Here is a 23,682-nt window from a genome sequence, read left to right as displayed (position 1 = left end):
GCTATGCTTGCTGCACAAGATGTTTCAACAAGATGCAAGGTTTTTACTTATTTCTTTTAGTGTCTTGCTATATGGTAATCATAGCAGCTTGTTTTGGTTACTAACAAATTTCTGTTGTAACAACTGGAGTTTGGAATCAATGTCCTCCACATACAATTATGGGCAACTGGAGGTAACAAGACAAAGACACCCGGTCCAAGTGCACAGTTTGCCCTCAGAGTTCTTGCCCGTTCTGGCATGAAGATTGGTCAGATTGGTATGTTTATATTCTTTATTTTTTTATATACGAATTTTTGTATTTGTTTTTTTGCTCCTTGAAGAACTTTTATTTATATTTAAGGAGTAGCTGATAAGTTGTATGTTTTGATGATGACAAAGGACGTGACACCAATTCCAACAAATAGCACTCGTCGAAAGAGTGGGAGAAGATGAAGGAGGTTGTGATATGTTTTTTGTCTACAATATGTTTTCAAAGTATCTGCAATTTGGATTATGGTTGTCTTCAACTTGTAGGTTATTTTTATGTTCTGGTTGACATTTGGGGGTGACATTCATTTTTATTGAACCGCTTTATATTTCTGTTTAATGATATTCTAATATTTACTTCATATATGGGTTTTTATGCTTAATTTTTGCTTAATCAGAAGTATTCTATGTGTAGTTGAGGTCAATATCAATTCGATGGATGTCAGTGTGCTTGAGATCTGAACCTTATTTATCGAATCAATTTGAGAGTTTCAGAGTGTGTTAAAAAGTTGAAATGTTTTGAGGATCTTATCAAATCTGTCTGTTCATTCTTTATCTTAGTAGACTTCAGTTGACTTTCAATGTAAGTTGATGTAGTAGAGATTTAGATTTTTACGATGAAAATGGATGTGTAAAAGTTCAAATTATTTTATCTTCCTTTGATGCCGTTGTTGAGGTACACAATAGAAAATATACGAAACTTACATAAATTCATGTATTGAATATGAGTTGTTGTTCGTAATAGACATAATTGAATCTGATATTAGTCGGGACACCCGCTGCAACGCGCGGGCCTTCCCACTATATTTCTTTATAGAAGGTGATAATTAAGTAATTAACACTTTTTATAATAAGTGTACGTATGTAACTTAAATTTTGATGCCATCTTTGTCACATTTGGGTTTTTGATCAATTGTGAAATGGGCTAATGCAGGTTACCTCTATGATATATTAAATCCAGAAGGCCCATATTCAAATTCTAATCCTAGTATGTTTGATCATTGATGCTTACATAAAGCATGAGAACTGATCAGAGGTACAATTTCAGATCAACCTCAACTTCTAAAGCCTTATCTTCTTGCCCTTCAGCGTGCTAAATTATGCAGAAACATTTGTACCTTCTCTGCCTGCCAAGAAGCATAATATGTCACTCATGGAGTTTTTTGACTTTTTATTCTTCTTCTATAGTTTCATGCAGTGACGGATCTAGAAGAAAAAGGTTTAGGGGTATCCAATAACTTTTTTTTGGGACCTAGGGTATCCTAATATTTACCTCGGGGTATCCGATACAAAAAACGAAGAAGAAAAAAATTGCATTAATTTGTACTTCGACAAGAAAGTTAAGGGGGACTACCCCTCATACCTTACTAAATCCGCCCCTGCTTCCATGCTTATTAAGATGCCAAGATGCATGAACTTCAAAATTTTGAAATAGTCAAATTAACCTTGATAACCAAAAAAAAAAACATGATCATCCTTCAGAAGGCTGGTTCTTTCCATGGCCAGACCCCCCCCCCCCACACACACACACCTGTTTTTTCACTTTGTAGTGTAAATTTTACCAAAACTTTCCGAAAAAAATTGCTTGTCATTATGGTTGAAAGATGGGTTTGACCCTTCACAAGAATTAGGAATTGTCTTCAAAAACTTTTATAATGATATGGGAATCATCCTATTGTATTATATATCATATCATAGATGTCACAAGTGGCTATACAATTTAGAGCAAGATTGTTGTTTATGACCGATACATAATATTTGAAAACATTAAACGGTTTAGGTTGTAGAAACTTTGGAGCACTCTGGGCAAGGGAAATGGCCTCTAGATCGACATTTGTTGCAAGATAAAGAGCGCATCATTGAGTTACCACCCGTGAAAGAAACATCTGAAGGACCAAAACTAAATGAACCACCTTGTTTGAGTGATCCGGAACCTTTGCAATTTGAGCATGCGATCAACTTTAGATCACCACATCTCTTGCACATGCCTAATGAGCTGCATATACAGGCGCATGTCAGAAGGCTCTATTGCGGAAATAGACACAAACAATGGTAACGAGTTGAACGTGGTAAGCGGTCAAATGCGTTGAAAGTCACATCTTGTGCATTCAAAATGCATAAAATTTCCTAAACCGTTTTATTTCAAACAAGGGGCTATCATTATAGCAATTAGCAAGATAGCCCTTTTAGTTATGATTGTTAACAAAACTTGAGAAAAGAAAAAAAGAAAAATGTTCGTTGGTCGTCCCGTTCAACCCAACATAAAAGTTCACCTTTTAAAATGGCAACCAATCATGTAAATTAAAAACAGCACAGCACTTCACACTTATTTTGGACAAAAAAATTAGGTACACTTGTTTCTTTTGCATTTACACAGTTTATCTAAAAGGCCAATTCTTGGAAATTAGTCACATTTTGAAAGAGTGATGATCAGTTTGTAGTGAAAAACCAAGTTTGTAAGAACAATACACCATAAATTGTAAAATAATGCTTTCGGCAAATCAAAGAAATGTATGTTGCCAATTTTTTTAAATCCGAAATCGTTCATTTTTTTGTAAAAAGCAATATTTTTATCCATTTTGTGCAAGAACTAAGAACAACTCTTTATTTACAGTTAAAAAGCAAATACAATGGTTCAAAATGTTAATCACATAAATGTATACACAAGATAATGAAGGCATCGAATCAGACAAAATTGGGAATTTTACTCCTCCGCCCTATACCCTACAATCAAATATGTTCCTACTAATATCTAAGATTACAATTAGATAACAAGCACATGAAAAAGGTGTATTGTTCTAATATAAAATATAATAACTAGATAGCAAACACTATTTTCCTACTTGGATCGTGCCAATCCAAAACAGATATCTAAGATGGCACCAGGCAACAAACCCATGAAAAAAGATTCAAGAAATCACCAGGTTTTAACGCATGATCCAAGATTTTCCAGTAAATATCTATGATAATAATCTTATAATGAACTCATGAAAAAGGCATACAAGAGATGATGAAGCTATCAAAATCAAGATTTTTTCTATTCAAGCATCATTAGCATACAATCCATGATTATGTTCTATTAAGTTGAGAAGTTAGAGTTGCAAGCCTTGAGCAGGCAGTAAGGTTACTCTTTTAAGAACAGAATGCTAAAAGCAAGCAACCAATCAGCAAGTTGAATGGAAAACCGGAACATATAGTGTAACATACATTTTCCTCCCAAATGTTACGAATGGAAACATCAAAAACAAACGCATGGAAAAGATTCAAGATTGCATCTACAAGATGATTAATAATACTCTCTCTTGCATATTTCAATCTTCCACCTTAACCCTGTAATAGTAATACAGAGCTAAACATGTTGTCCAATATGACAATTTCTATTTTTATTTCAAAGTAAATGTTGTCCTTCCTAAAACACACACACAAAAAGGAGAGAACTATAAACATGTTGGAACAAGACATGTTAAATTGTAGTTCCAGTAACCATTGAAACTTATCCTCAATTTGGCATACACTAGTGTTCTTTTTTTTTTTTTTTTTTTTTTTTTACATAAAACAATGCCTAATTTGCACACAATTCAACAGAAAACACAAGAAAAAAGATTCAGATTTCATTCACAAAATGATGAAAGCATCAAATTAAATTGTTCAATATCCCCCAACTTCACACAACAATCAAAGATTTTTCCTCTAATATGCCAAACACTAATAAAAAATTCAATATTTCATCATAAAAATATCAAGTAGACGAATCCATCAAACTATACAAAAATGGGTATTTCCTTCTTCCATGTAATACCCTATAATAAACTTAATATATCAAACAAACCCATAAAAAAGATTCAAAATTGAACCCACGATATGATTTGAAGGCAGCTAAGTAGACAGAATAGGGACTTTACAGTAAAATTGTGATAAAAATAAAAGAAGCAGTTAGTTATTAGGGGGGGTTACCTGCGTTGGGAAGCAGAGATGAAAGAATCGATCTTAGGTGCGGTAATGGTGGCACATAGAAGGAGAGCACCCACTCCATAGCCGGCGACTTCACTTGCTGTTATGTGTTCTAACATCACTTCACTTCACTTCCAATTGCAGATTGTTAAAGACTGTTTATCGCCTTATCTCAAATATGGAGGATTGGAGGGGGATGGAAGAAAGAAACTATCAAGTGCTAAAAAGCCCCAAACTTTCCTAGATTGACTGAAAACTCCCTCAAGTAACTTGTAAGCTATTTTTATTTTCTAGAATCATTGTAGATAGCAAAATTTGTATAAACTAAATATTGTTTTTGTATGGGATAACAAATGGGTTTTTTAATTCAATTATTATAACATTTATATATAAAACTAGGTTTTTACCCGGGATTGCTTCCTGGGCTCGGGAAACTTAGTTATATTAATTATTATTTGTTATTAATACAACATCATTACAATAAAAATGTGAGCAGTGGGTGTTTTTCATTGTAATTCTAGTTTTCATTTGATAATTTAATTCTATAATTAATTAACCACATCAACAATAAAAAGGTGAGTGGCTGTTTTTTAGGGAAACCACTGATGGTCAATATCAGTGGATGTCAAGAATAAAAATGTGAGGAGTGGGTGTTTTTTAACAATCAGTGGATACCCAACAGTGATTGAAAAACTGATGTTTGGTCAGTCAATGGTCAACCTGAAGAATGAAGAAACAGAAGTTGTCTTTCAGCAATGGATAACATTTAACAATCAAATTTTTAACGAAAACAGTGGTTGTAACTGACTTTTAAGGATTAATGTTCCCCCTGGAACAGATAATGCCAAAACTCTTCATTATTCTGGATTTTTATTGTCTTATCAAAAGTTCCCTAACTTGCCCTTTAAATTGCAATTCAAAATCTAAGGAACTTGTTTCATCATCATCCCTGCAAAGTGTAAGCTCAAGGAGATCCTGTAAATCTTCAACACCCAGTCCAAGTGCTGCTTTCCTTGATATTTGCTTCACTACACCATTAAATCTGATCAGAGTCAATACATGGGTCTTTTGTGTCACACCCCAACCGATGGCGGAAACATCGGGATGAGACGAAGTGTGTATAGATTGCTAGAGACTTCATAACACTATGTGACAATATTTAATTAAATTCAAATTTCATTGCAATACTAAATTGTCATACAACATTTTAAAGTAGAAATAACAACATTGTTCAAATTTCAACATAACATCAAAAGATAAATAGATTAAAGGTGTGTATCTAGTCCACCCTACACTTGTTTCATCATTCATCCATACTTCATTAATCAACCTGCAACATGTATTAAAATAGAGTTTCAATGCAAAAGTAAAGGCGAGTATACAAGTTTAATTACATAGCATCATAGGGTAAAAACTCAAATCCAACATGATTCATAATGTGTGATTACTAGTATGCAATTTTGGCGTACAATATGTTCAAACCCGAGAATACAACTCATAAAAGAGCCTAATCCCAAAAGTTTAGCGGGGTGGTAATGTTTAACTTAACAATACCCAAAAGTATAACGGGCGGGGCGTTAATCCTATAGCGCTATAATTGTTAAGGTGGGCGAGCAAAGTTAATGAGCATATAACGTTCCAAAGCGTTCACAAAGCATACGAGAATAACAAGCAATTCACATTAGTTTCATGTTTAATCATGGATAGAGTATGTTTCGTTTGAGTTTAAAAGTTGTTTGCATAATCATACATGTTGCATCCCAAAGTGTAAAAGGGAAAAAGGGATCGAGTATACTCACGGTGGTTGCAAGCTTTCCTACTTGAAATCCCGCGAGCGAGTTGGTGGATGGATTAGTTTGGAGCACCTAGTCCTTCTACACAAGGAAACATAGGTGTGTGAGTTTGACGTTTAACGGAAGATTATGGATTCGGATTTTAACATAGCATAAAGTATAATATAAAAATAATCATCTTTAACTTTATAACCCTCATATGACACTATGTAACCAATATGGTTATAATGTTTTCATGGGTAGTACACCCATTAGAATCATATTAAGGTTTTAGGTCTTGGATGATATTCTACTACTTTAACATATAAACACAAGTTCAACATTAAAGGTTCGAATGAGTATGTATATATATCTAGGTTAAGTATTACATATTATTTAGACCAATAATTCAAGTAGGAGGTAGAAGATTAAAATCTCCATTTAGGCACCTCTAGTAGCATGGATGTCATGTATGGGGTAGGAAGGCCAAGCTTCCATTTACGTACCCCTTTGGTGTTCACCACTTCACTTGATGTAAAAACAACCAAGGAGGGTCACGAACTAAGGTTTGTACAAGTATGTAAATAACCTAAGCTAAGAGAAATCATCAAATCATGTGAGGATTGTATGTTGGACAACCCAAGTTGTTCCATAATCACTCATTCATCAAGGTCTAAGCTCGACATGACTTGTAGGTTGAATACCCTAAACAAAACAGAAAGTTTATGAGGTTTAATCCTCTTATTTTAAGTGTCTCAACCTTGTTTTTAAGCCCAACTAACCATTTATTTGATTATGAGCATTAGGACATAGGTTTGAGATGAGTTAGACTCAAGTTTGATAAGTATAAACAAGTTTTTGAATAACTTAAAACAAAACAGAAAGTTTTGGTCCTTTTTAGGGCAATTCCGAGCATGATTTCTCCAAGGAAAAACCAAGGAATCAAACCCAATGACATAACAAAGCAATAGGAAGAAGAACCAAGTGATTTGGTTGAGAAATGAGCAAGTTACACTCACTTTTGTAAAGATGCAAGAATCTGTCCAAAACTCAGATTTACAGCAGATTAAGAGTGATTTTGTGAAGATTAGAGAGTTGTGAAAGTGTAAAATGGGTTGGAGAAGGTGGGTATTTATAATGGAAGAGGTTAGAGGTGATTGGAGGTGATTAGAGGTGGATTAAAGGTGATTGGGTGGGTTTAAGTCTTGGGATTTCGTGCACAAAACTGAACAAACACACATTCTGCCGAAAAAAGGGCCTAGCGTGACGCGAGGGGGGCTTGGCGTCATGCGGCGCCTCAATATTGACAAGTTTGATTTTGTTACACTTTAGTCCCTGAAGTTTATGTTTGATCCTTTTTGATGCATTTTTGATAGTTTAGGGACTTGTTTTGATATAAAAGCATAGTATAAGGTGTAATCAAGCACGACGATCATAATCAAAGTATATTTGAGCGTATAAGTGTCATAACCAAGTATCATTTACGTTTAAAACACGTTCCATGCATAAGTTTAGTTTAATTACGAGTTTAGCACATAGTTTCCGAGAATAACGTTTAAGCATCAATTGACTCACCAAATCGAACGTACGTGCATATATAGAGTGCCTACAACATAAATGTAACAAAATACAAGTTTCATTAATGATCCAAGTCTCGGTTTTACAACGATTACAAAGAAAGAACGATTACAAGAATACAAGGTTTCCAAAAATAAAAATACGAACAAAACTTTCTATAAATGGAAAGTACAAAAGAGCCGGGCGTTACAGTCTCCCCTCCTTTAGGAAATTTCGCCCCGAAATTTAGGAAGACGTAGGGAAAAGATGAGGATACTTCGACTTCATATCCTTTTTGAGTTCCCAAGTAAATTCGGCGCCACGTTTCCCTTCCCATCTAACCTTGACGATAGGAATTTTACTGCGCCTTAATAACTTGACTTCTTGGTCCACGATTTCGACGGGTTTTTCCACAAAATGCATAGTTTCGTTGATTTGAAGATCTTCGAGAGGAACTTGAAGTCCTTCATCAGCGAGACATTTCTTTAGGTTTGAGATGTGAAACGTTAGATGCACGTTGTTGAGCTCTTGAGGTAAATCGAGTCGATAAGCCACCTTACCAATCCTTTCGAGTATCTTGAAAGGACCAACATAGCGAGGGGCAAGTTTTCCCTTTTTACCAAATTGGACCACTCCTTTCCAAGGAGACACCTTGAGTAGAACATGGTCCTCAACGTTAAATTCCATTGGTTTACGTCCTTTATCAGCATAGCTCTTTTGACGACTTCGAGCCTTGAGTAGATTGTCACGGATTTGGAGAATCTTATCCGTTGCTTCTTGTATGATCTCAGGGCCAGTAAAATGTTTGTCACCAATCTCGTGCCAGCTTAAAGGAGATCGGCATTTGCGACCATACAATGCCTCGAAAGGGGCCATTTGAATACTGGAGTGGTAGCTATTGTTGTACGAGACTTCGATCAAAGGTAAATGCACATCCCAACTACCACTAAAGTCGATGACACAAGAACGGAGCATGTCCTCTAGGGTTTGGATAGTACGTTCAGTCTGTCCATCCGTTTGAGGATGAAAGGCCGTACTGAGATTCAAGTGAGTACCCATAGCGGACTGAAAAGTTTGCCAGAGACGCGAAGTAAATCGACCATCACGATCAGAAATGATGTCAAGAGGAACACCATGATGGCGTATGACTTCATTGGTATAGATACGAGCAAGTCGTTCAACCTTGAAATCCTCACGAATGGGAATAAATTGAGCGGACTTGGTCAAACGATCGATGACCACCCAAATGCTATCGTAACTAGAAGGTGTACGATGGAGTTTAGTTATGATGTCCATCGCAATGCTATCGCATTTCCAAATGGGGATTTCAGGTTGTTCGAGTAGGCCAGAAGGTCGTTGATGCTCGGCCTTGACTTTCGAACAGGTAAGACACTTGGAAACGTACACGACAATGTCTCTCTTCATACCGGGCCACCAATAGGATGTACGTAGATTATGGTACATCTTATCAGCACCAGGATGAATTGAGTACTTAGATTTGTGTGCCTCGTTCATAATGAGGTCACGAAGATTGTCGCGATCTGGTACCCAGATGCGATCACAACAGTAGAGAAGACCATCAGGTTTCGAAGTGAGTTGACTTTCAGATGCTCCACGTATTTCTACAGACAAGAAACCTTCGTTGATGGATGAGTATTGCGCTTCACGAATGCAATTGTGAAGATCGCTCGAGATATGAAAACAACGAATAACATCCACATGAGCCTTACGACTAAGTGCATCGGCCACGACATTCTCTTTACCAGGGTGATAGCGAATCTCGCAGTCATAGTCGTTGAGTAATTCCACCCATCATCGCTGACGCATATTGAGTTCCTTTTGGTCAAAGATGTGTTGTAGGCTCTTATGGTCAGTGAAAACCACACACTTTGTACCGTATAGGTAGTGTCGCCAAATCTTTAACGCAAAAACAACTGCGCCAAGCTCGAGGTCGTGGGTAGTATAATTTTTCTCATGTATTTTGAGTTGACGGGAGCCATAAGCGATGACTTTGTCTCATTGCATGAGTACATAACCAAGACCACGATTTGAGGCATCACAATACACCAGGAAATCATCATTCCCATCAGGGAGAGCGAGGATAGGAGCATTGCAAAGCAAGTCCTTGAGAGTCTGAAAAGATTCCTCTTGCTCGGGACCCCAAGCAAAAGGTTTCTCTTTTTGAGTCAACGAAGTGAGAGTGATGTGTGTAAAATGCAAATATAAATTACATCAAATGAGGCATAAAACTAACCCTTTTTAAGTACTAATGTTGGAAAAAGAGTGTTTTTGTCTTCCTTTTGTATTTTCAGGATTAAATGAGCTCAAATTAACAAAAGAAGCAAAAAGACAGCTAAATCTAATATAAATACAAGAAAAGGAACATAAGTGGATTGCCCGACCCCTCGACAGCATCCTCCCAAGCAAAACAGAGAAGGCAGAAAACTGAACACGCCCCGTGCTCAGCGAGCACGGGGCCGTGCCCAAGAAGCAGCAGATAAGACAAACCTATAGAAGCTTCTATTGCCCACCACGGGGCCGTGCCCAGTGAACACGCGGGGGGGGGGGGGGCGTGGCGAAAGTACTGCAGGCGCATTAATTGTAATTGCGAATTACAATTAATGAAGAGAGAGATTGTCAGACAGGCACGGGGCCGTGCCCAGGCTTCTGTTCAGCCTATAAATAGGAGTTCTTGGCTTCATTGCAACTCATCCCTTGGCACACCACCTCTCTCACACTTCATCCACCATCCACCACCATCACAACACCATCATCCACCACCATCATCCATTGTCCATCATAGAGTGTGTGAGTCGTCTCGGGATCCAAGATTGATCGTAAGAGTTCTTGACAATCAAGGCCATGTTTGCCTAAGTCTCTTACATCACTTGGTGAAGACAAGTGTTTAGTATAATACTTTTTATTTTTAATCTTTTGCACTTTTTACTTGGTTTTGTATTAATGACTTTAATAACTAGTTGCTTATGTTGAAGGTGATTCTTCCTTATCGTTTGTCCGTGGTGTCTTGGCATTATTTTACTGTCTATATAAAATAAAAGATTTTCACCATTCATATCTCCACGGTCTATATGGAGGTATGTTGGCTAACTGGTCGGGGGTTAAGGGAACGGTTTGGTAAGGGTCTTGCCCTTGTTCAGCGTTTAGAGGTCCTGCAAGGGACCTGGGTCAAATTTAGTAGGATCTCCTTCAATACCCAAAGGTATTGGATGGCGGGGATCCAAACTCTTTGACCCCCTCATAAGTTAACTACTATTAATACTATAACCCGGCTATTTAGGACTGTATCCCGCTGACTCAGACTACTTAGTCGAGGGTAACGTCACCTCCAAAAGAGGGGCCTACCATAATTTGCATTAATAACTTAATTCATTATCTTTCAATAATCCGACCCTTTAGGATTGTATCCTTGTTGACTCAAACTACTGGGTTGAGGGTAACGTCGCCTTCAAAAGAGGGGCCTACTACAATAACTAAGATAATCTCTTAAACAAGTGCAAAAGTGCGAAAATAATCAAAGGTTATACTAATACACGAGTCGGATCCAAGTGATTCATCTTGTCTATCTGTTTTTATTTTTATTTTTATTTTTCAGCATTTAGATAGTTTTATTTTTCTTAGTTTAAAAATTTTTTTCTAACATTTTGATTTGGTTAGACGTTGAGGATAAACTGCTACTAAAAGCTCTTGTGTCCTTGGAAGACCTCGGTATCTTACCAACACTATACTACGTCCACGATGGGTGCACTTGCCCATGTGTGTGTTTAGTGTTAGTAAATATCGTGTTTTATAAATTTAAAACTTGACTAAAAGTGTAAAAAGGGCTTAAAATATACATCTAAAACTTATAACACACTTCACGCACATCAAGTTTTTGGCGCCGTTGCCGAGGACACAAGGATTTTAAGAAAGTTAGGAATCAATGGCCTAATCATATTTTTATTTTTCTTTTTTATTTTTTAGGATTTTCTTAGTTTTTCAGCTTCTGAAGAGCTTAGCACGGGCCGTTCCTGGTCGGACACGGGCCGTGTCCAGTGTTGTTACTGGCAGTTTTTAGTTTTCCAAGTTACAGAAGGCTGACCACGGGGCCGTGTCGGTGCAACACGGGGCCGTGTCCAACTCTCCAGTAACTGGGATCTGGAAAACAATCACTGTAACTCCGACCACGGGCCGTGTTCACTGAGCACGGGGCCGTGGTGAACCTTCTGACCAGCATTCTTTTCTGTTTTTATTGCAGGACTTGGAACCAGACGCCACCCCTACGTAGTGTATGAGCTCCAGTTCCAATAAGGACATAAAAGAACCTCTAGAAGAACCCGAACGCTTTCTCAGAAAAAGACTTAAAGCCAAAAACCAAGAGAAGGTGTCGGGAAATCCACTTCCAATGGCGGACCAACGTACCCTCATGGATTATCTACGACCCACCGTAGGTAATCTCGGCGCCGCTATCAACGCACCGAATGTTGAAGCCAATAACTTCGAACTTCGGCCGCATTTGATACAGATGCTTCAAAACTCCGCAACCTTTCATGGGCTTGCGGACGAGGATCCCCATCTACATATTACTAATTTCTTAGAAATATGTGATACTTTTCGGATCAATGGAGCATCAAATGACGCCATCCGCCTCCGAATGTTTCCTTTTTCGCTAAAAGACCAAGCAAAAGCTTGGCTTAACGCCCTCCCAGCTGGTTCGGTAAACACCTGGGATGAACTAGCCCAAAAATTTCTATATAAGTATTTCCCTCCCGCTAAAACGGCTAAATTAATGACTGAAATTAATACATATTCTCAAGAGGACGGGGAATCCTTATATGAAACTTGGGAAAGGTTCAAGGAGCTATTGCGAAAGTGTCCACATCACGGCCTTGCGATATGGCAACAAGTATCCACTTTCTATAATGGGTTGTTGCCACACACAAGGCAGACACTTGACTCTAGCTCCGGGGGACTTTTAGGTAATCGCCGCCCGCATGAAATATATAATCAAATTGAGGAAATTGCTCAAACCAATTTTCAGTGGCACACTCCCTGAGGCAATAAATCTATTGCCCCGGGCGCCCATAAGGTTGATGAAAGCACTTCTTTACAAGCCCAAATCGAGGCCCTTACTTCGAAAATAAAAAAAATTGGAAATGACAAAAACAGTCTCGGTTATGGCTTGTGAAGGGTGTGGTGGGCCACATGAAAATTGGAGTTGTATGAAAGAAACAGACGATCAACAAGAGTCGGTAAGCTGCATTAATAATAGACCTAGGCCGTCGGGTCCTCCAACGGGCACCTACAACCAAGGATGGCGAAACCACCCTAACCTTGGTTGGAGAGAACCCGGCAATAGTAGTAACCAACAAAACCAACGAACAAACTTTCAACAACCAAGAAATGAGTCACAAAATTTCCCTCAACAACAAGGTGGACGAGAAAGGCTTGAAGATACCATATCTCGTCTCATCTCCGACACTGAAAAGAAAAACTCGGAGAGGTTTCTACAATTAGAATCAAATTTTAGAAATCAACAAGCTAGTATTCAAAACATAGAAAAACAAATAAGTCAACTAGCCCAAAATTTCTCCAAGAGACCACAAGGCGCATTACCAAGCAATACCGAAACAAACCCAAAAGCGCAAGTTCACCTCATCACATTGCGGAACCGCACCGTGGGTCCTACGGAAGGGCCGCCGCCTACCGAGGAGACTATAACGCCGCCCCTACAAGAGAAGGGTTCCCCTCCATCACCAGAGCCTACCAAGGCTCCTCGAGTTCCGTACCCCGGTAGGTTAATCCGTCAAAAGACCAATGAGCAATTCGTAAAATTCGAAAGTCTACTAAAACAATTGCATGTCAACATTCCTTTTATTGATGTCCTAACCCAAATGCCCAAATATTCTCAATTCATGAGGGACTTCCTCACTCATAAAAGGAAAATTGAAACATTGCAATTAGTTAACTTAGGCGAAGAATGCTCTGCTCTCGTACTCAACAAACTTCCCCAAAAGAAAATCGATCCCGCAAGCTTCACGATTCCTTGCTCGATCGAGGACTCCCCCGTTCGTAATGCACTAGCCGACCTTGGGGCTAGCATTAACCTCATGCCCTCATCAATGTTCAAAAGACTCGACCTAGGAAAAACGAGTCCTACAAAAATGAGCATACAACTTGCTGATCGATCCGTCAAATTCCCACAAGGTGTCATTGAAAATGTTCTAGTCAAGGTGGACAACTTCGTTTACCCGGCCGACTTTGTCATGTAACACCCCAAAATTCGAATTATTAAATTCATTAGCATGTTATCATGATTAATAAAATGTGAGAAATATGTTATTTAACTTGGTTACCGATACAAGTTAGATAGTAGTAATAAAGATTGGTGCATAAACAATTACCACACTAAACTTAAGGGGCTAAAGGTGACATGTTATGAAAGTTGAATTAATAAAAATGAAATCAAAAAAAAAAAATAATAAAACACACACATCAGATGTGTGTGTGTGTTCGACGCCAGAGCCAAGAGAAGAAGGGGAAACCCTTTCTAATCACACAAATTCATCCAATTGAAGCCCTAATCATGGCCATTGCTCATGCATGTTGGTGATTTCTTGATCATCTAGACTTACTAAAGCTTAAGGTAAGAAGAATTTGGCATTTTGATGAACTTGATTATGTTAGGGTTCAAGAAAATCCATGAGTTTATATGGAATTAGAATGATGTTGAACTAGGATCACCATCTAGAACATTATGTGTGCTTAAAAATCGGCTAATCAATGTTGGAAGTGAAAACCCACATAGAGTAGAGTGGGTATGAGTTGTATGCTTGCTAATGTTATCATGTTTAAGTAGAATCATGGCCGAATTTTTAGTTATCTTAGTGAATTAGAATGAAACCCATGTGTAGCGTAAGAATGATTATGATGAACATGTGAATTTTGATATTAAGATTATGTTGTTGCACAAGATGTTATATGATAGGTTTTGATAGTAAACATGATGTAGAATTGATGACAATGTGATATTGCTTGAAAAAAATAGTTCAAGAGATGAATTTGGGAAGAACATGCTTAAACCACTTGTACACTATGCTTGGAAAGTAGATCGCACACCAAGTGTTTGATGAAATGCCTAGTATAGGTTAGTATGTGTTATCACTTGTATGGAATGTTAATTAAATAGTAATGAAGGCGATTATGTATTATAAGTATGAAAAGTGCTTAGTTATGATGTTGTGTACAAAATGACATGCTACGTGTATCGAGTAACAAAGCTGATTAGAATTAAAATTTGTTGCGCAACAATTTTGCAAAAATCATATAAAATCATAGGAAGGACCTGTGAGGTCGAGCCTTATATGCTCAAAAAGCTATTTAAACATATTACGTTTTGTGTTTGAACATGTTTGTTGAATTCGGATGTTAAACAGGCCAAAACAGTGCCCAAAGTCGGCAATACTGTTTTGACAGCAAGCTGTTTGGAAGCATTTCAGCTTCTGTGCTGATTTTGTAAAAATCATATAAAATCATAGGAACGTCCGATTGTTACGATCTTTATATGCTTAGAAAGGTCTCTGAGTGTAGATCATTTCATATTTGAACATGAAGAACTGAATCAGAAGATAAATGGGTTAAAATGTGTCGTGAACAGCTGCTGCGCAGAAAGTTGCTGCACATTTTTAGTATAAATATTAAGTAAAAATAGTTGTATTGTTATGCACACTTGTATGAATCATGAACTACTGATTTTAATAAATTATTAGTAAGTTATTTGATTGTTTTAAGTGTCTAAAATACTTACCAACTAGTTTATGCATATGATTGCACCAACGGGTCGAAACGGGTTGTTGATAGAAAATAGTAGAATGGATGTGTAAAAAACCAAGGTGTTAAGAAATGGTATGAAATGTTTAACGTATGAAACAAGTTGCCTAACTTAGAAAATGTTATCATTCTAAGTATGGAATTTTGAAAGAATAATGAACATGATGTAAATACATAATTATGCATGCTAGAAGCTCATGTATGACTTTTGTGATGATGGAATGATAAATTGTTAAATTGATTAGCATTGTAGTATTATGATACATGTTGAACTCGTTAAGCGATTGACACGTGAATAGAAGTGTGATTAGTGATGCGTATGATTACGTATACTAACTATTGAATAGATGTAATGGAATGAGATAATAGGAACGTGTCAAGGAGAGCTCAAGCATAGGAGGATAACGGGTCAAGATAAGGCAAGGTGACAAATACACTTATTGGAGTACTCAAGGTAAGTGATTTCCGTAGTCACTTCTTAGTTTGTTTAAGTAATACAACGCTTTATATAATTAGACATGATGTTTGATGTCAATTATGCGTTGAAGTCTTTCATTGTGCATAATGGGAATAAAGTTGATTAAAACGCCCTTGATGGGTATCTTGGGCGAACAATCTTAAAGTAGACTATAAGGAAGCTATTCGGATAGTGTAATGGTTATGGTCTAGTGTGAAAATGTGGAGTATGGTTTTGTATGTCATAAACCACTTAATGCGTAAATAACCATAACGGGTCGAAAATAAGCATTTGAGCGAAAATGGGTTAAGAGGATGCAAGACATCCGAGAATTTAATCTTTTATGATAGACGTCAACGAAATTATTAAGTTCATATGAGATTGAGGTCAAATAATCAGATTATGTTGATATACGCTCGAACGGGTCAAATAGTTAGAAAATGATTATAAGTCGAATGCGTGTAAGTTAAGAATTTCCTTAATCCGGATGTAGGATTTTAAGTTCATATGAAAGAATGTGAATTTACAAGCATGTAGGAAGAAACGGGAGGTTAAATGGTTTAAAAGTTATGCGAGTTTTAGTGCGTTCGAACGACGAAAACAACACAGCAGAAAAATGGCAAAAGCAGAGGCCGTCGCCGACGCCCCTATGGGTCGTCGCCGACGCCTCGTGCTTTTTCAGTTTGCTCCGACGTCCTATTTTCCTGTCTACGGGGTTTTTAAGCTACGGGAAAAACTAAAAGCCGTCGCCGACGCCCTGTAGGGCCGTCGCCGACGGCCTCCCCATGTTTAGAATGCTGAAATTTGTTAACTAAGTTGTTTAATGTATCGTAAGCTTCAGTATATCAACCGTGGTCTATGGTAAGCCTTCTAAACCAAATTTTGGGTGTTCTCTTGATGTTTTTGGGTTCTAAACCCAAGAATAAGCACCGTATAAATAATGTACGAATACGATGAGTGAATACGAACAAGTTAAACAAGAATTGGATGTAAGTAAAATATGCGTAGACACGAATATGTAAGCACGCAAGTACGTATGCAGGTATGCTTGGTTTCAATATGTTTGGGTAAGGATCTCACTAACAATGTGCTTGAGATTGGTAGGTAATGCAGGAATGAGAACGACGGATTCTCGTGGAATGGAAGCTGGACTCGGAACGAGAGAATCCGAGAGGATAGTCGGATAAATCAAAGTTTACTTTGTCGAATGTTATACTATTTAATTATATGTGAATTTGGTTGTACGATGATGTCAATGACTAATGGTTAAGTTGTATGTGATGCCCACAGGTACTACTCGGACTTCTTCTACCTTTAAGGATGATAAGTGGGCGTGGATCGAGTCGAAGAGCAAGGATTGTACGGAAAGAACGGCCACATAGTTTGAAATACGTAATGCTTTGAAACGTTAATTTAATGTAAATATTGTAAACCTCTTCCAGTAAGCGCTTAACATTTTCGTATTTGAGCTTTTATGTAAGTAATGTGTCTAATAAAGAAAGAAATTTTAAGGCTCATATTTCCGCTGCGTCATTTTAAAGCTATTACATGTTAGGGTGTAACAAGTTGGTATCAGAGCCCTAGTTTGAGAGAATCAAGTAACAAGAGGTAAATACTTGAACTCAAACCGGTGTGCTCTCGTGACCAAGAACCCGTGCAATCCAAGACTCGATCGAGGCCTAAAGGCAAAAGCGAATGTAAGTATGTATTAGATTATGTATTTGAAGGAAACTAATAGTATGTTTTGTGAAGGGTAAGCGCAATTGTTTGAAGAGATGATCCGTGAATGCGGTCTAGGACCGGCATCGAGGCAAGTAATGAAACGAATTGACCCCAGGTACATAAACCTAACGTATGGGCGTATGAAATGGTATGGTTAAGCAAGTGAAAAAAAAAAATTTTTGAACAAATTATGATAACGACATGGTAAATAAGTTTTGAAAATGTTACACGAGCCGAAACTAAATTCTTCGGACATAAGGTGGCGATTACGCGAAGACACGAAACTAGTACGTGGAATGTGTACCTGGCCAGTACACAAGAAACGTATGATGTTCGTGAGACCGTGATAATTATTACAGGTATGTCTGATAGAGTTTGGTAGCAGCTAGGCGTGTGGGTGAAATGGGTAGTAAGACTCTTGGGGGATTGAGAGTACCTTGTAGGAATGAAAGATGTGAATGCAATGCTTGAATCCGCGAGACGGATTCAAGGAATGAAATGTGAGAATGCAATGCTTGAATCCGCGAGATGGATTCAAGGAATGAAATGTGCGAATGCAATGCTTGAATCCGCGAGACGGATTCAAGGAATGAAATATGCGAATGGAATGCTTGAATCCGCGAGACGGATTCAAGGAATGAAATGTGCGAATGCAATGCTTGAATCCGCGAGACGGATTCAAGGAATGAAATATGCGAATGCAATGCTTGAATCCGTGAGACGGATTCAAGGAATGAAATATGCGAATGCAATGCGAGACGGATTCAAGGAATGAAATATGCGAATGCAATGCTTGAATCCGTGAGACGGATTCAAGGAATGAAATATGCGAATGCAATGCTTGAATCCGCGAGACGGATTCAAGGAATGAAAGGCATGAACGAAATGATTGAATCCGCGGGACGGCTTCAAAGAATGAAAGAGGTGAATGCAATATTTGAATTCGTGAGACGGATTCAAAACATGAAAGGTACGAAAGGTATAAGTAAGGTGTTCGAATCCACGAAACGGATTTAAGGTATAAACGACTAAAGCTAGTCTACTTGAGAAGAAGTCAATAGTCTGACCATAATTATGTCACACAAGTCATATAAGTAAACGTAAAGCAAATTAACAAAAGTATGATAGGAGTGGAAATATCCGAAGGTGTAAGTAATTACGAACCAGACAAGTAAATGTTTCTTAAGTGATATGATTCAAACTATGCTTAAATTTTCATATATATTTATATATATATATGAATGTATTTATGCGAATGCGTTGCATGCGAGAAGGTCGAAAGGATAAACGGGTCATGCAGGTCAGATGGCGATTGCCATTTGGGCTCGTTAGTTAATGTTTTGATATTTTAAGTTTTGTACTCGTAGGTGAGCTTGATGAATGGACACGCAATGTCACTAATCGGAAAGGAATGATCTTCGTAAGGTATGGATAACAAATCAACGGAATCTACTTCCGTCAGGTATGTATAAAAAGAGTTATAACTTAAATAGGAGGTTATGACTCGACTAGAGACTGATGTATTAGAATAGAATATATATATATACAAACCGAAATGCAAAAATGTAGAATGAATTTCAAAATGTTCGTAATGATCGCCAAGTGGTATAGAACTTGAATGCTCGTAACTGTGGAAATCCTGATAGAATGTAAGAGATGACAAGTATCGTAAGAAATACTAACCTTGATGCTCGGCTTATTGTCCATGTTCATTTGAACAAGACATTGTAGAAAAGATACGCATGGCATAAATAACAAAAGTGACCATGGAAATAATGCCTAATTTTCGTGTTAAGTATGGATAAGTGAGTTTAAGAAGGGTGATTATAAGTAAGAATTGGCATATCGATAGTCTATGATATGCGTATAATGATACGTCGACCCTTCTATGAAAGTGAAATGTAAGTAGGAGGGACTATAGTAACGGGATGATAGGGTTTGCTCGTGGTGAGCAGAATGAAACAATGTATATGATATAATAATAGAATGAAATAAATCACAAAAAGTAAAAATGACACTAATAAGGGCTCTGGATAAGTTTCTGACCTTTCATGTGTTTATGAAAGTAAATTACTAATTTAAGAAGATAAGAACAATGTGTACGATTATATTTATTTATGGTTAAGATTTTTATGCAAAGACCCCGAATGAGTTATGTTGTAGTGTGCCCATTGAATGAGTACAATAGAAAGGTAAATGTAGGAACGAGAGAGGTTTCGGGGACGAAACCTTCTTTAAGGGGGGTAGACTTGTAACACCCCAAAATTCGAATTATTAAATTCATTAGCATGTTATCATGATTAATAAAATGTGAGAAATATGTTATTTAACTTGGTTACCGATACAAGTTACATAGTAGTAATAAAGATTGGTGCATAAACAATTACCACACTAAACTTAAGGGGCTAAAGGTGACATGTTATGAAAGTTGAATTAATAAAAATGAAATAAAAAAAAATAAAACACACACATCAGATGTGTGTGTGTGTTCGACGCCAGAGCCAAGAGAAGAAGGGGAAACCTTTTCTAATCACACAAATTCATCCAATTGAAGCCCTAATCATGGCCATTGCTCATGCATGTTGGTGATTTCTTGATCATCTAGACTTACTAAAGCTTAAGGTAAGAAGAATTTGGCATTTTGATGAACTTGATTATGTTAGGGTTCAAGAAAATCCATGAGTTTATATGGAATTAGAATGATGTTGAACTAGGATCACCATCTAGAACATTATGTGTGCTTAAAAATCGGCTAATCAATGTTGGAAGTGAAAACCCACATAGAGTAGAGTGGGTATGAGTTGTATGCTTGCTAATGTTATCATGTTTAAGTAGAATCATGGCCGAATTTTTAGTTATCTTAGTGAATTAGAATGAAACCCATGTGTAGCGTAAGAATGATTATGATGAACATGTGAATTTTGATATTAAGATTATGTTGTTGCACAAGATGTTATATGATAGGTTTTGATAGTAAACATGATGTAGAATTGATGACAATGTGATATTGCTTGAAAAAAATAGTTCAAGAGATGAATTTGGGAAGAACATGCTTAAACCACTTGTACACTATGCTTGGAAAGTAGATCGCACACCAAGTGTTTGATGAAATGCCTAGTATAGGTTAGTATGTGTTATCACTTGTATGGAATGTTAATTAAATAGTAATGAAGGCGATTATGTATTATAAGTATGAAAAGTGCTTAGTTATGATGTTGTGTACAAAATGACATGCTACGTGTATCGAGTAACAAAGCTGATTAGAATTAAAATTTGTTGCGCAACAATTTTGCAAAAATCATATAAAATCATAGGAAGGACCTGTGAGGTCGAGCCTTATATGCTCAAAAAGCTATTTAAACATATTACGTTTTGTGTTTGAACATGTTTGTTGAATTCGGATGTTAAACAGGCCAAAACAGTGCCCAAAGTCGGCAATACTGTTTTGACAGCAAGCTGTTTGGAAGCATTTCAGCTTCTGTGCTGATTTTGTAAAAATCATATAAAATCATAGGAACGTCCGATTGTTACGATCTTTATATGCTTAGAAAGGTCTCTGAGTGTAGTTCATTTCATATTTGAACATGAAGAACTGAATCAGAAGATAAATGGGTTAAAATGTGTCGTGAACAGCTGCTGCGCAGAAAGTTGCTGCACATTTTTAGTATAAATATTAAGTAAAAATAGTTGTATTGTTATGCACACTTGTATGAATCATGAACTACTGATTTTAATAAATTATTAGTAAGTTATTTGATTGTTTTAAGTGTCTAAAATACTTACCAACTAGTTTATGCATATGATTGCACCAACGGGTCGAAACGGGTTGTTGATAGAAAATAGTAGAATGGATGTGTAAAAAACCAAGGTGTTAAGAAATGGTATGAAATGTTTAACGTATGAAACAAGTTGCCTAACTTAGAAAATGTTATCATTCTAAGTATGGAATTTTGAAAGAATAATGAACATGATGTAAATACATAATTATGCATGCTAGAAGCTCATGTATGACTTTTGTGATGATGGAATGATAAATTGTTAAATTGATTAGCATTGTAGTATTATGATACATGTTGAACTCGTTAAGCGATTGACACGTGAATAGAAGTGTGATTAGTGATGCGTATGATTACGTATACTAACTATTGAATAGATGTAATGGAATGAGATAATAGGAACGTGTCAAGGAGAGCTCAAGCATAGGAGGATAACGGGTCAAGATAAGGCAAGGTGACAAATACACTTATTGGAGTACTCAAGGTAAGTGATTTCCGTAGTCACTTCTTAGTTTGTTTAAGTAATACAACGCTTTATATAATTAGACATGATGTTTGATGTCAATTATGCGTTGAAGTCTTTCATTGTGCATAATGGGAATAAAGTTGATTAAAACGCCCTTGATGGGTATCTTGGGCGAACAATCTTAAAGTAGACTATAAGGAAGCTATTCGATTAGTGTAATGGTTATGGTCTAGTGTGAAAATGTGGAGTATGGTTTTGTATGTCATAAACCACTTAATGCGTAAATAACCATAACGGGTCGAAAATAAGCATTTGAGCGAAAATGGGTTAAGAGGATGCAAGACATCCGAGAATTTAATCTTTTATGATAGACGTCAACGAAATTATTAAGTTCATATGAGATTGAGGTCAAATAATCAGATTATGTTGATATACGCTCGAACGGGTCAAATAGTTAGAAAATGATTATAAGTCGAATGCATGTAAGTTAAGAATTTCCTTAATCCGGATGTAGGATTTTAAGTTCATATGAAAGAATGTGAATTTACAAGCATGTAGGAAGAAACGGGAGGTTAAATGGTTTAAAAGTTATGCGAGTTTTAGTGCGTTCGAACGACGAAAACAACACAGCAGAAAAATGGCAAAAGCAGAGGCCGTCGCCGATGCCCCTATGGGCCGTCGCCGACGCCTCGTGCTTTTTCAGTTTGCTCCGACGTCCTATTTTCCTGTCTACGGGGTTTTTAAGCTACGGGAAAAACTAAAAGCCGTCGCCGACGCCCTATAGGGCCGTCGCCGACGGCCTCCCCATGTTTAGAATGCTGAAATTTGTTAACTAAGTTGTTTAATGTATCGTAAGCTTCAGTATATCAACCGTGGTCTATGGTAAGCCTTCTAAACCAAATTTTGGGTGTTCTCTTGATGTTTTTGGGTTCTAAACCCAAGAATAAGCACCGTATAAATAATGTACGAATACGATGAGTGAATACGAACAAGTTAAACAAGAATTGGATGTAAGTAAAATATGCGTAGACACGAATATGTAAGCACGCAAGTACGTATGCAGGTATGCTTGGTTTCAATATGTTTGGGTAAGGATCTCACTAACAATGTGCTTGAGATTGTAGGTAATGCAGGAATGAGAATGACGGATTCTCGTGGAATGGAAGCTGGACTCGGAACGAGAGAATCCGAGAGGATAGTCGGATAAATCAAAGTTTACTTTGTCGAATGTTATACTATTTAATTATATGTGAATTTGGTTGTACGATGATGTCAATGACTAATGGTTAAGTTGTATGTGATGCCCACAGGTACTACTCGGACTTCTTCTACTTTTAAGGATGATAAGCGGGCGTGGATCGAGTCGAAGAGCAAGGATTGTACGGAAAGAACGGCCACATAGTTTGAAATACGTAATGCTTTGAAACGTTAATTTAATGTAAATATTGTAAACCTCTTCCAGTAAGCGCTTAACATTTTCGTATTTGAGCTTTTATGTAAGTAATGTGTCTAATAAAGAAAGAAATTTTAAGGCTCATATTTCCGCTGCGTCATTTTAAAGCTATTACATGTTAGGGTGTAACATGTCATACTTGATATGGAAGAAGATACCGAAGTCCCCCTCATAATAGGGAGACCCTTTCTCGCCACCGCACAAGCAGTGGTGGACATGAATGACGGAACGCTCACTTTAAAATATGGGGATAATGAAGTAAAATTCGGGGTTGGGAAGAAAAAGGAGGACGATGACCCGGTCAATTACATGAAGGTTGTTGATTCGAGTTTGGATGCTGCTCTCCGACGGTGCAACGTGGGATGTAAAACATCCCACTCAGAAAATATATAACCTCACCTTGGGTCTAGCCAAGGACCCTTATAAACGTGGCGCACCACGGAGGCATTCCGCGG

The 23,682-nt window shown here is 37.3% G+C and overlaps 1 protein-coding gene, 2 long non-coding RNA genes and 1 other non-coding gene across 5 annotated transcripts; 2 read left to right on the top strand and 2 right to left on the bottom strand.

Moving 5' to 3' along the window:
• Window positions 1-1,088: 1,088 nt before the first annotated feature.
• LOC110904264 lies at window positions 1,089-4,444 on the bottom strand. The gene is made up of 3 exons (XM_022150100.2): window positions 4,201-4,444; window positions 1,610-2,242; window positions 1,089-1,373 (listed from the first exon to the last, which is right to left on the bottom strand). Exons 1-2 carry the CDS (start codon window positions 4,314-4,316, stop codon window positions 2,023-2,025), a joined length of 336 nt encoding a protein of 111 aa, XP_022005792.1. The 5' UTR covers window positions 4,317-4,444; the 3' UTR covers window positions 1,089-1,373; window positions 1,610-2,022.
• Window positions 4,445-12,306: 7,862 nt separating this feature from the next.
• Window positions 12,307-12,413, bottom strand: LOC118487015. The gene has a single exon (XR_004880182.1). It is a non-coding gene; the product is annotated as a small nucleolar RNA R71 (small nucleolar RNA).
• A 1,607-nt stretch (window positions 12,414-14,020) lies between these two features.
• Window positions 14,021-17,326, top strand: LOC118486679. Its single transcript, XR_004879472.1, has 2 exons — window positions 14,021-14,169; window positions 15,723-17,326. It is a non-coding gene; the product is annotated as an uncharacterized LOC118486679 (long non-coding RNA).
• A 967-nt stretch (window positions 17,327-18,293) lies between these two features.
• LOC110904263 lies at window positions 18,294-23,310 on the top strand. 2 transcript variants are annotated; one of them, XR_004879471.1, is made up of 3 exons: window positions 18,294-20,154; window positions 21,708-21,792; window positions 22,899-23,310. It is a non-coding gene; the product is annotated as an uncharacterized LOC110904263 (long non-coding RNA). The 2 variants fall into 2 exon arrangements; XR_004879470.1 differs by having other exon boundaries at window positions 21,708-23,310.
• Window positions 23,311-23,682: the final 372 nt, after the last annotated feature.

The sequence above is a fragment of the Helianthus annuus genome, chromosome 14 (assembly GCF_002127325.2).
Source record: "Helianthus annuus cultivar XRQ/B chromosome 14, HanXRQr2.0-SUNRISE, whole genome shotgun sequence".
NCBI classification, from domain to species: Eukaryota; Viridiplantae; Streptophyta; class Magnoliopsida; order Asterales; family Asteraceae; genus Helianthus; species Helianthus annuus.
Note: the sequence above shows the minus strand (reverse complement) of the source record. Positions and strands in the feature narration are given on the sequence as shown.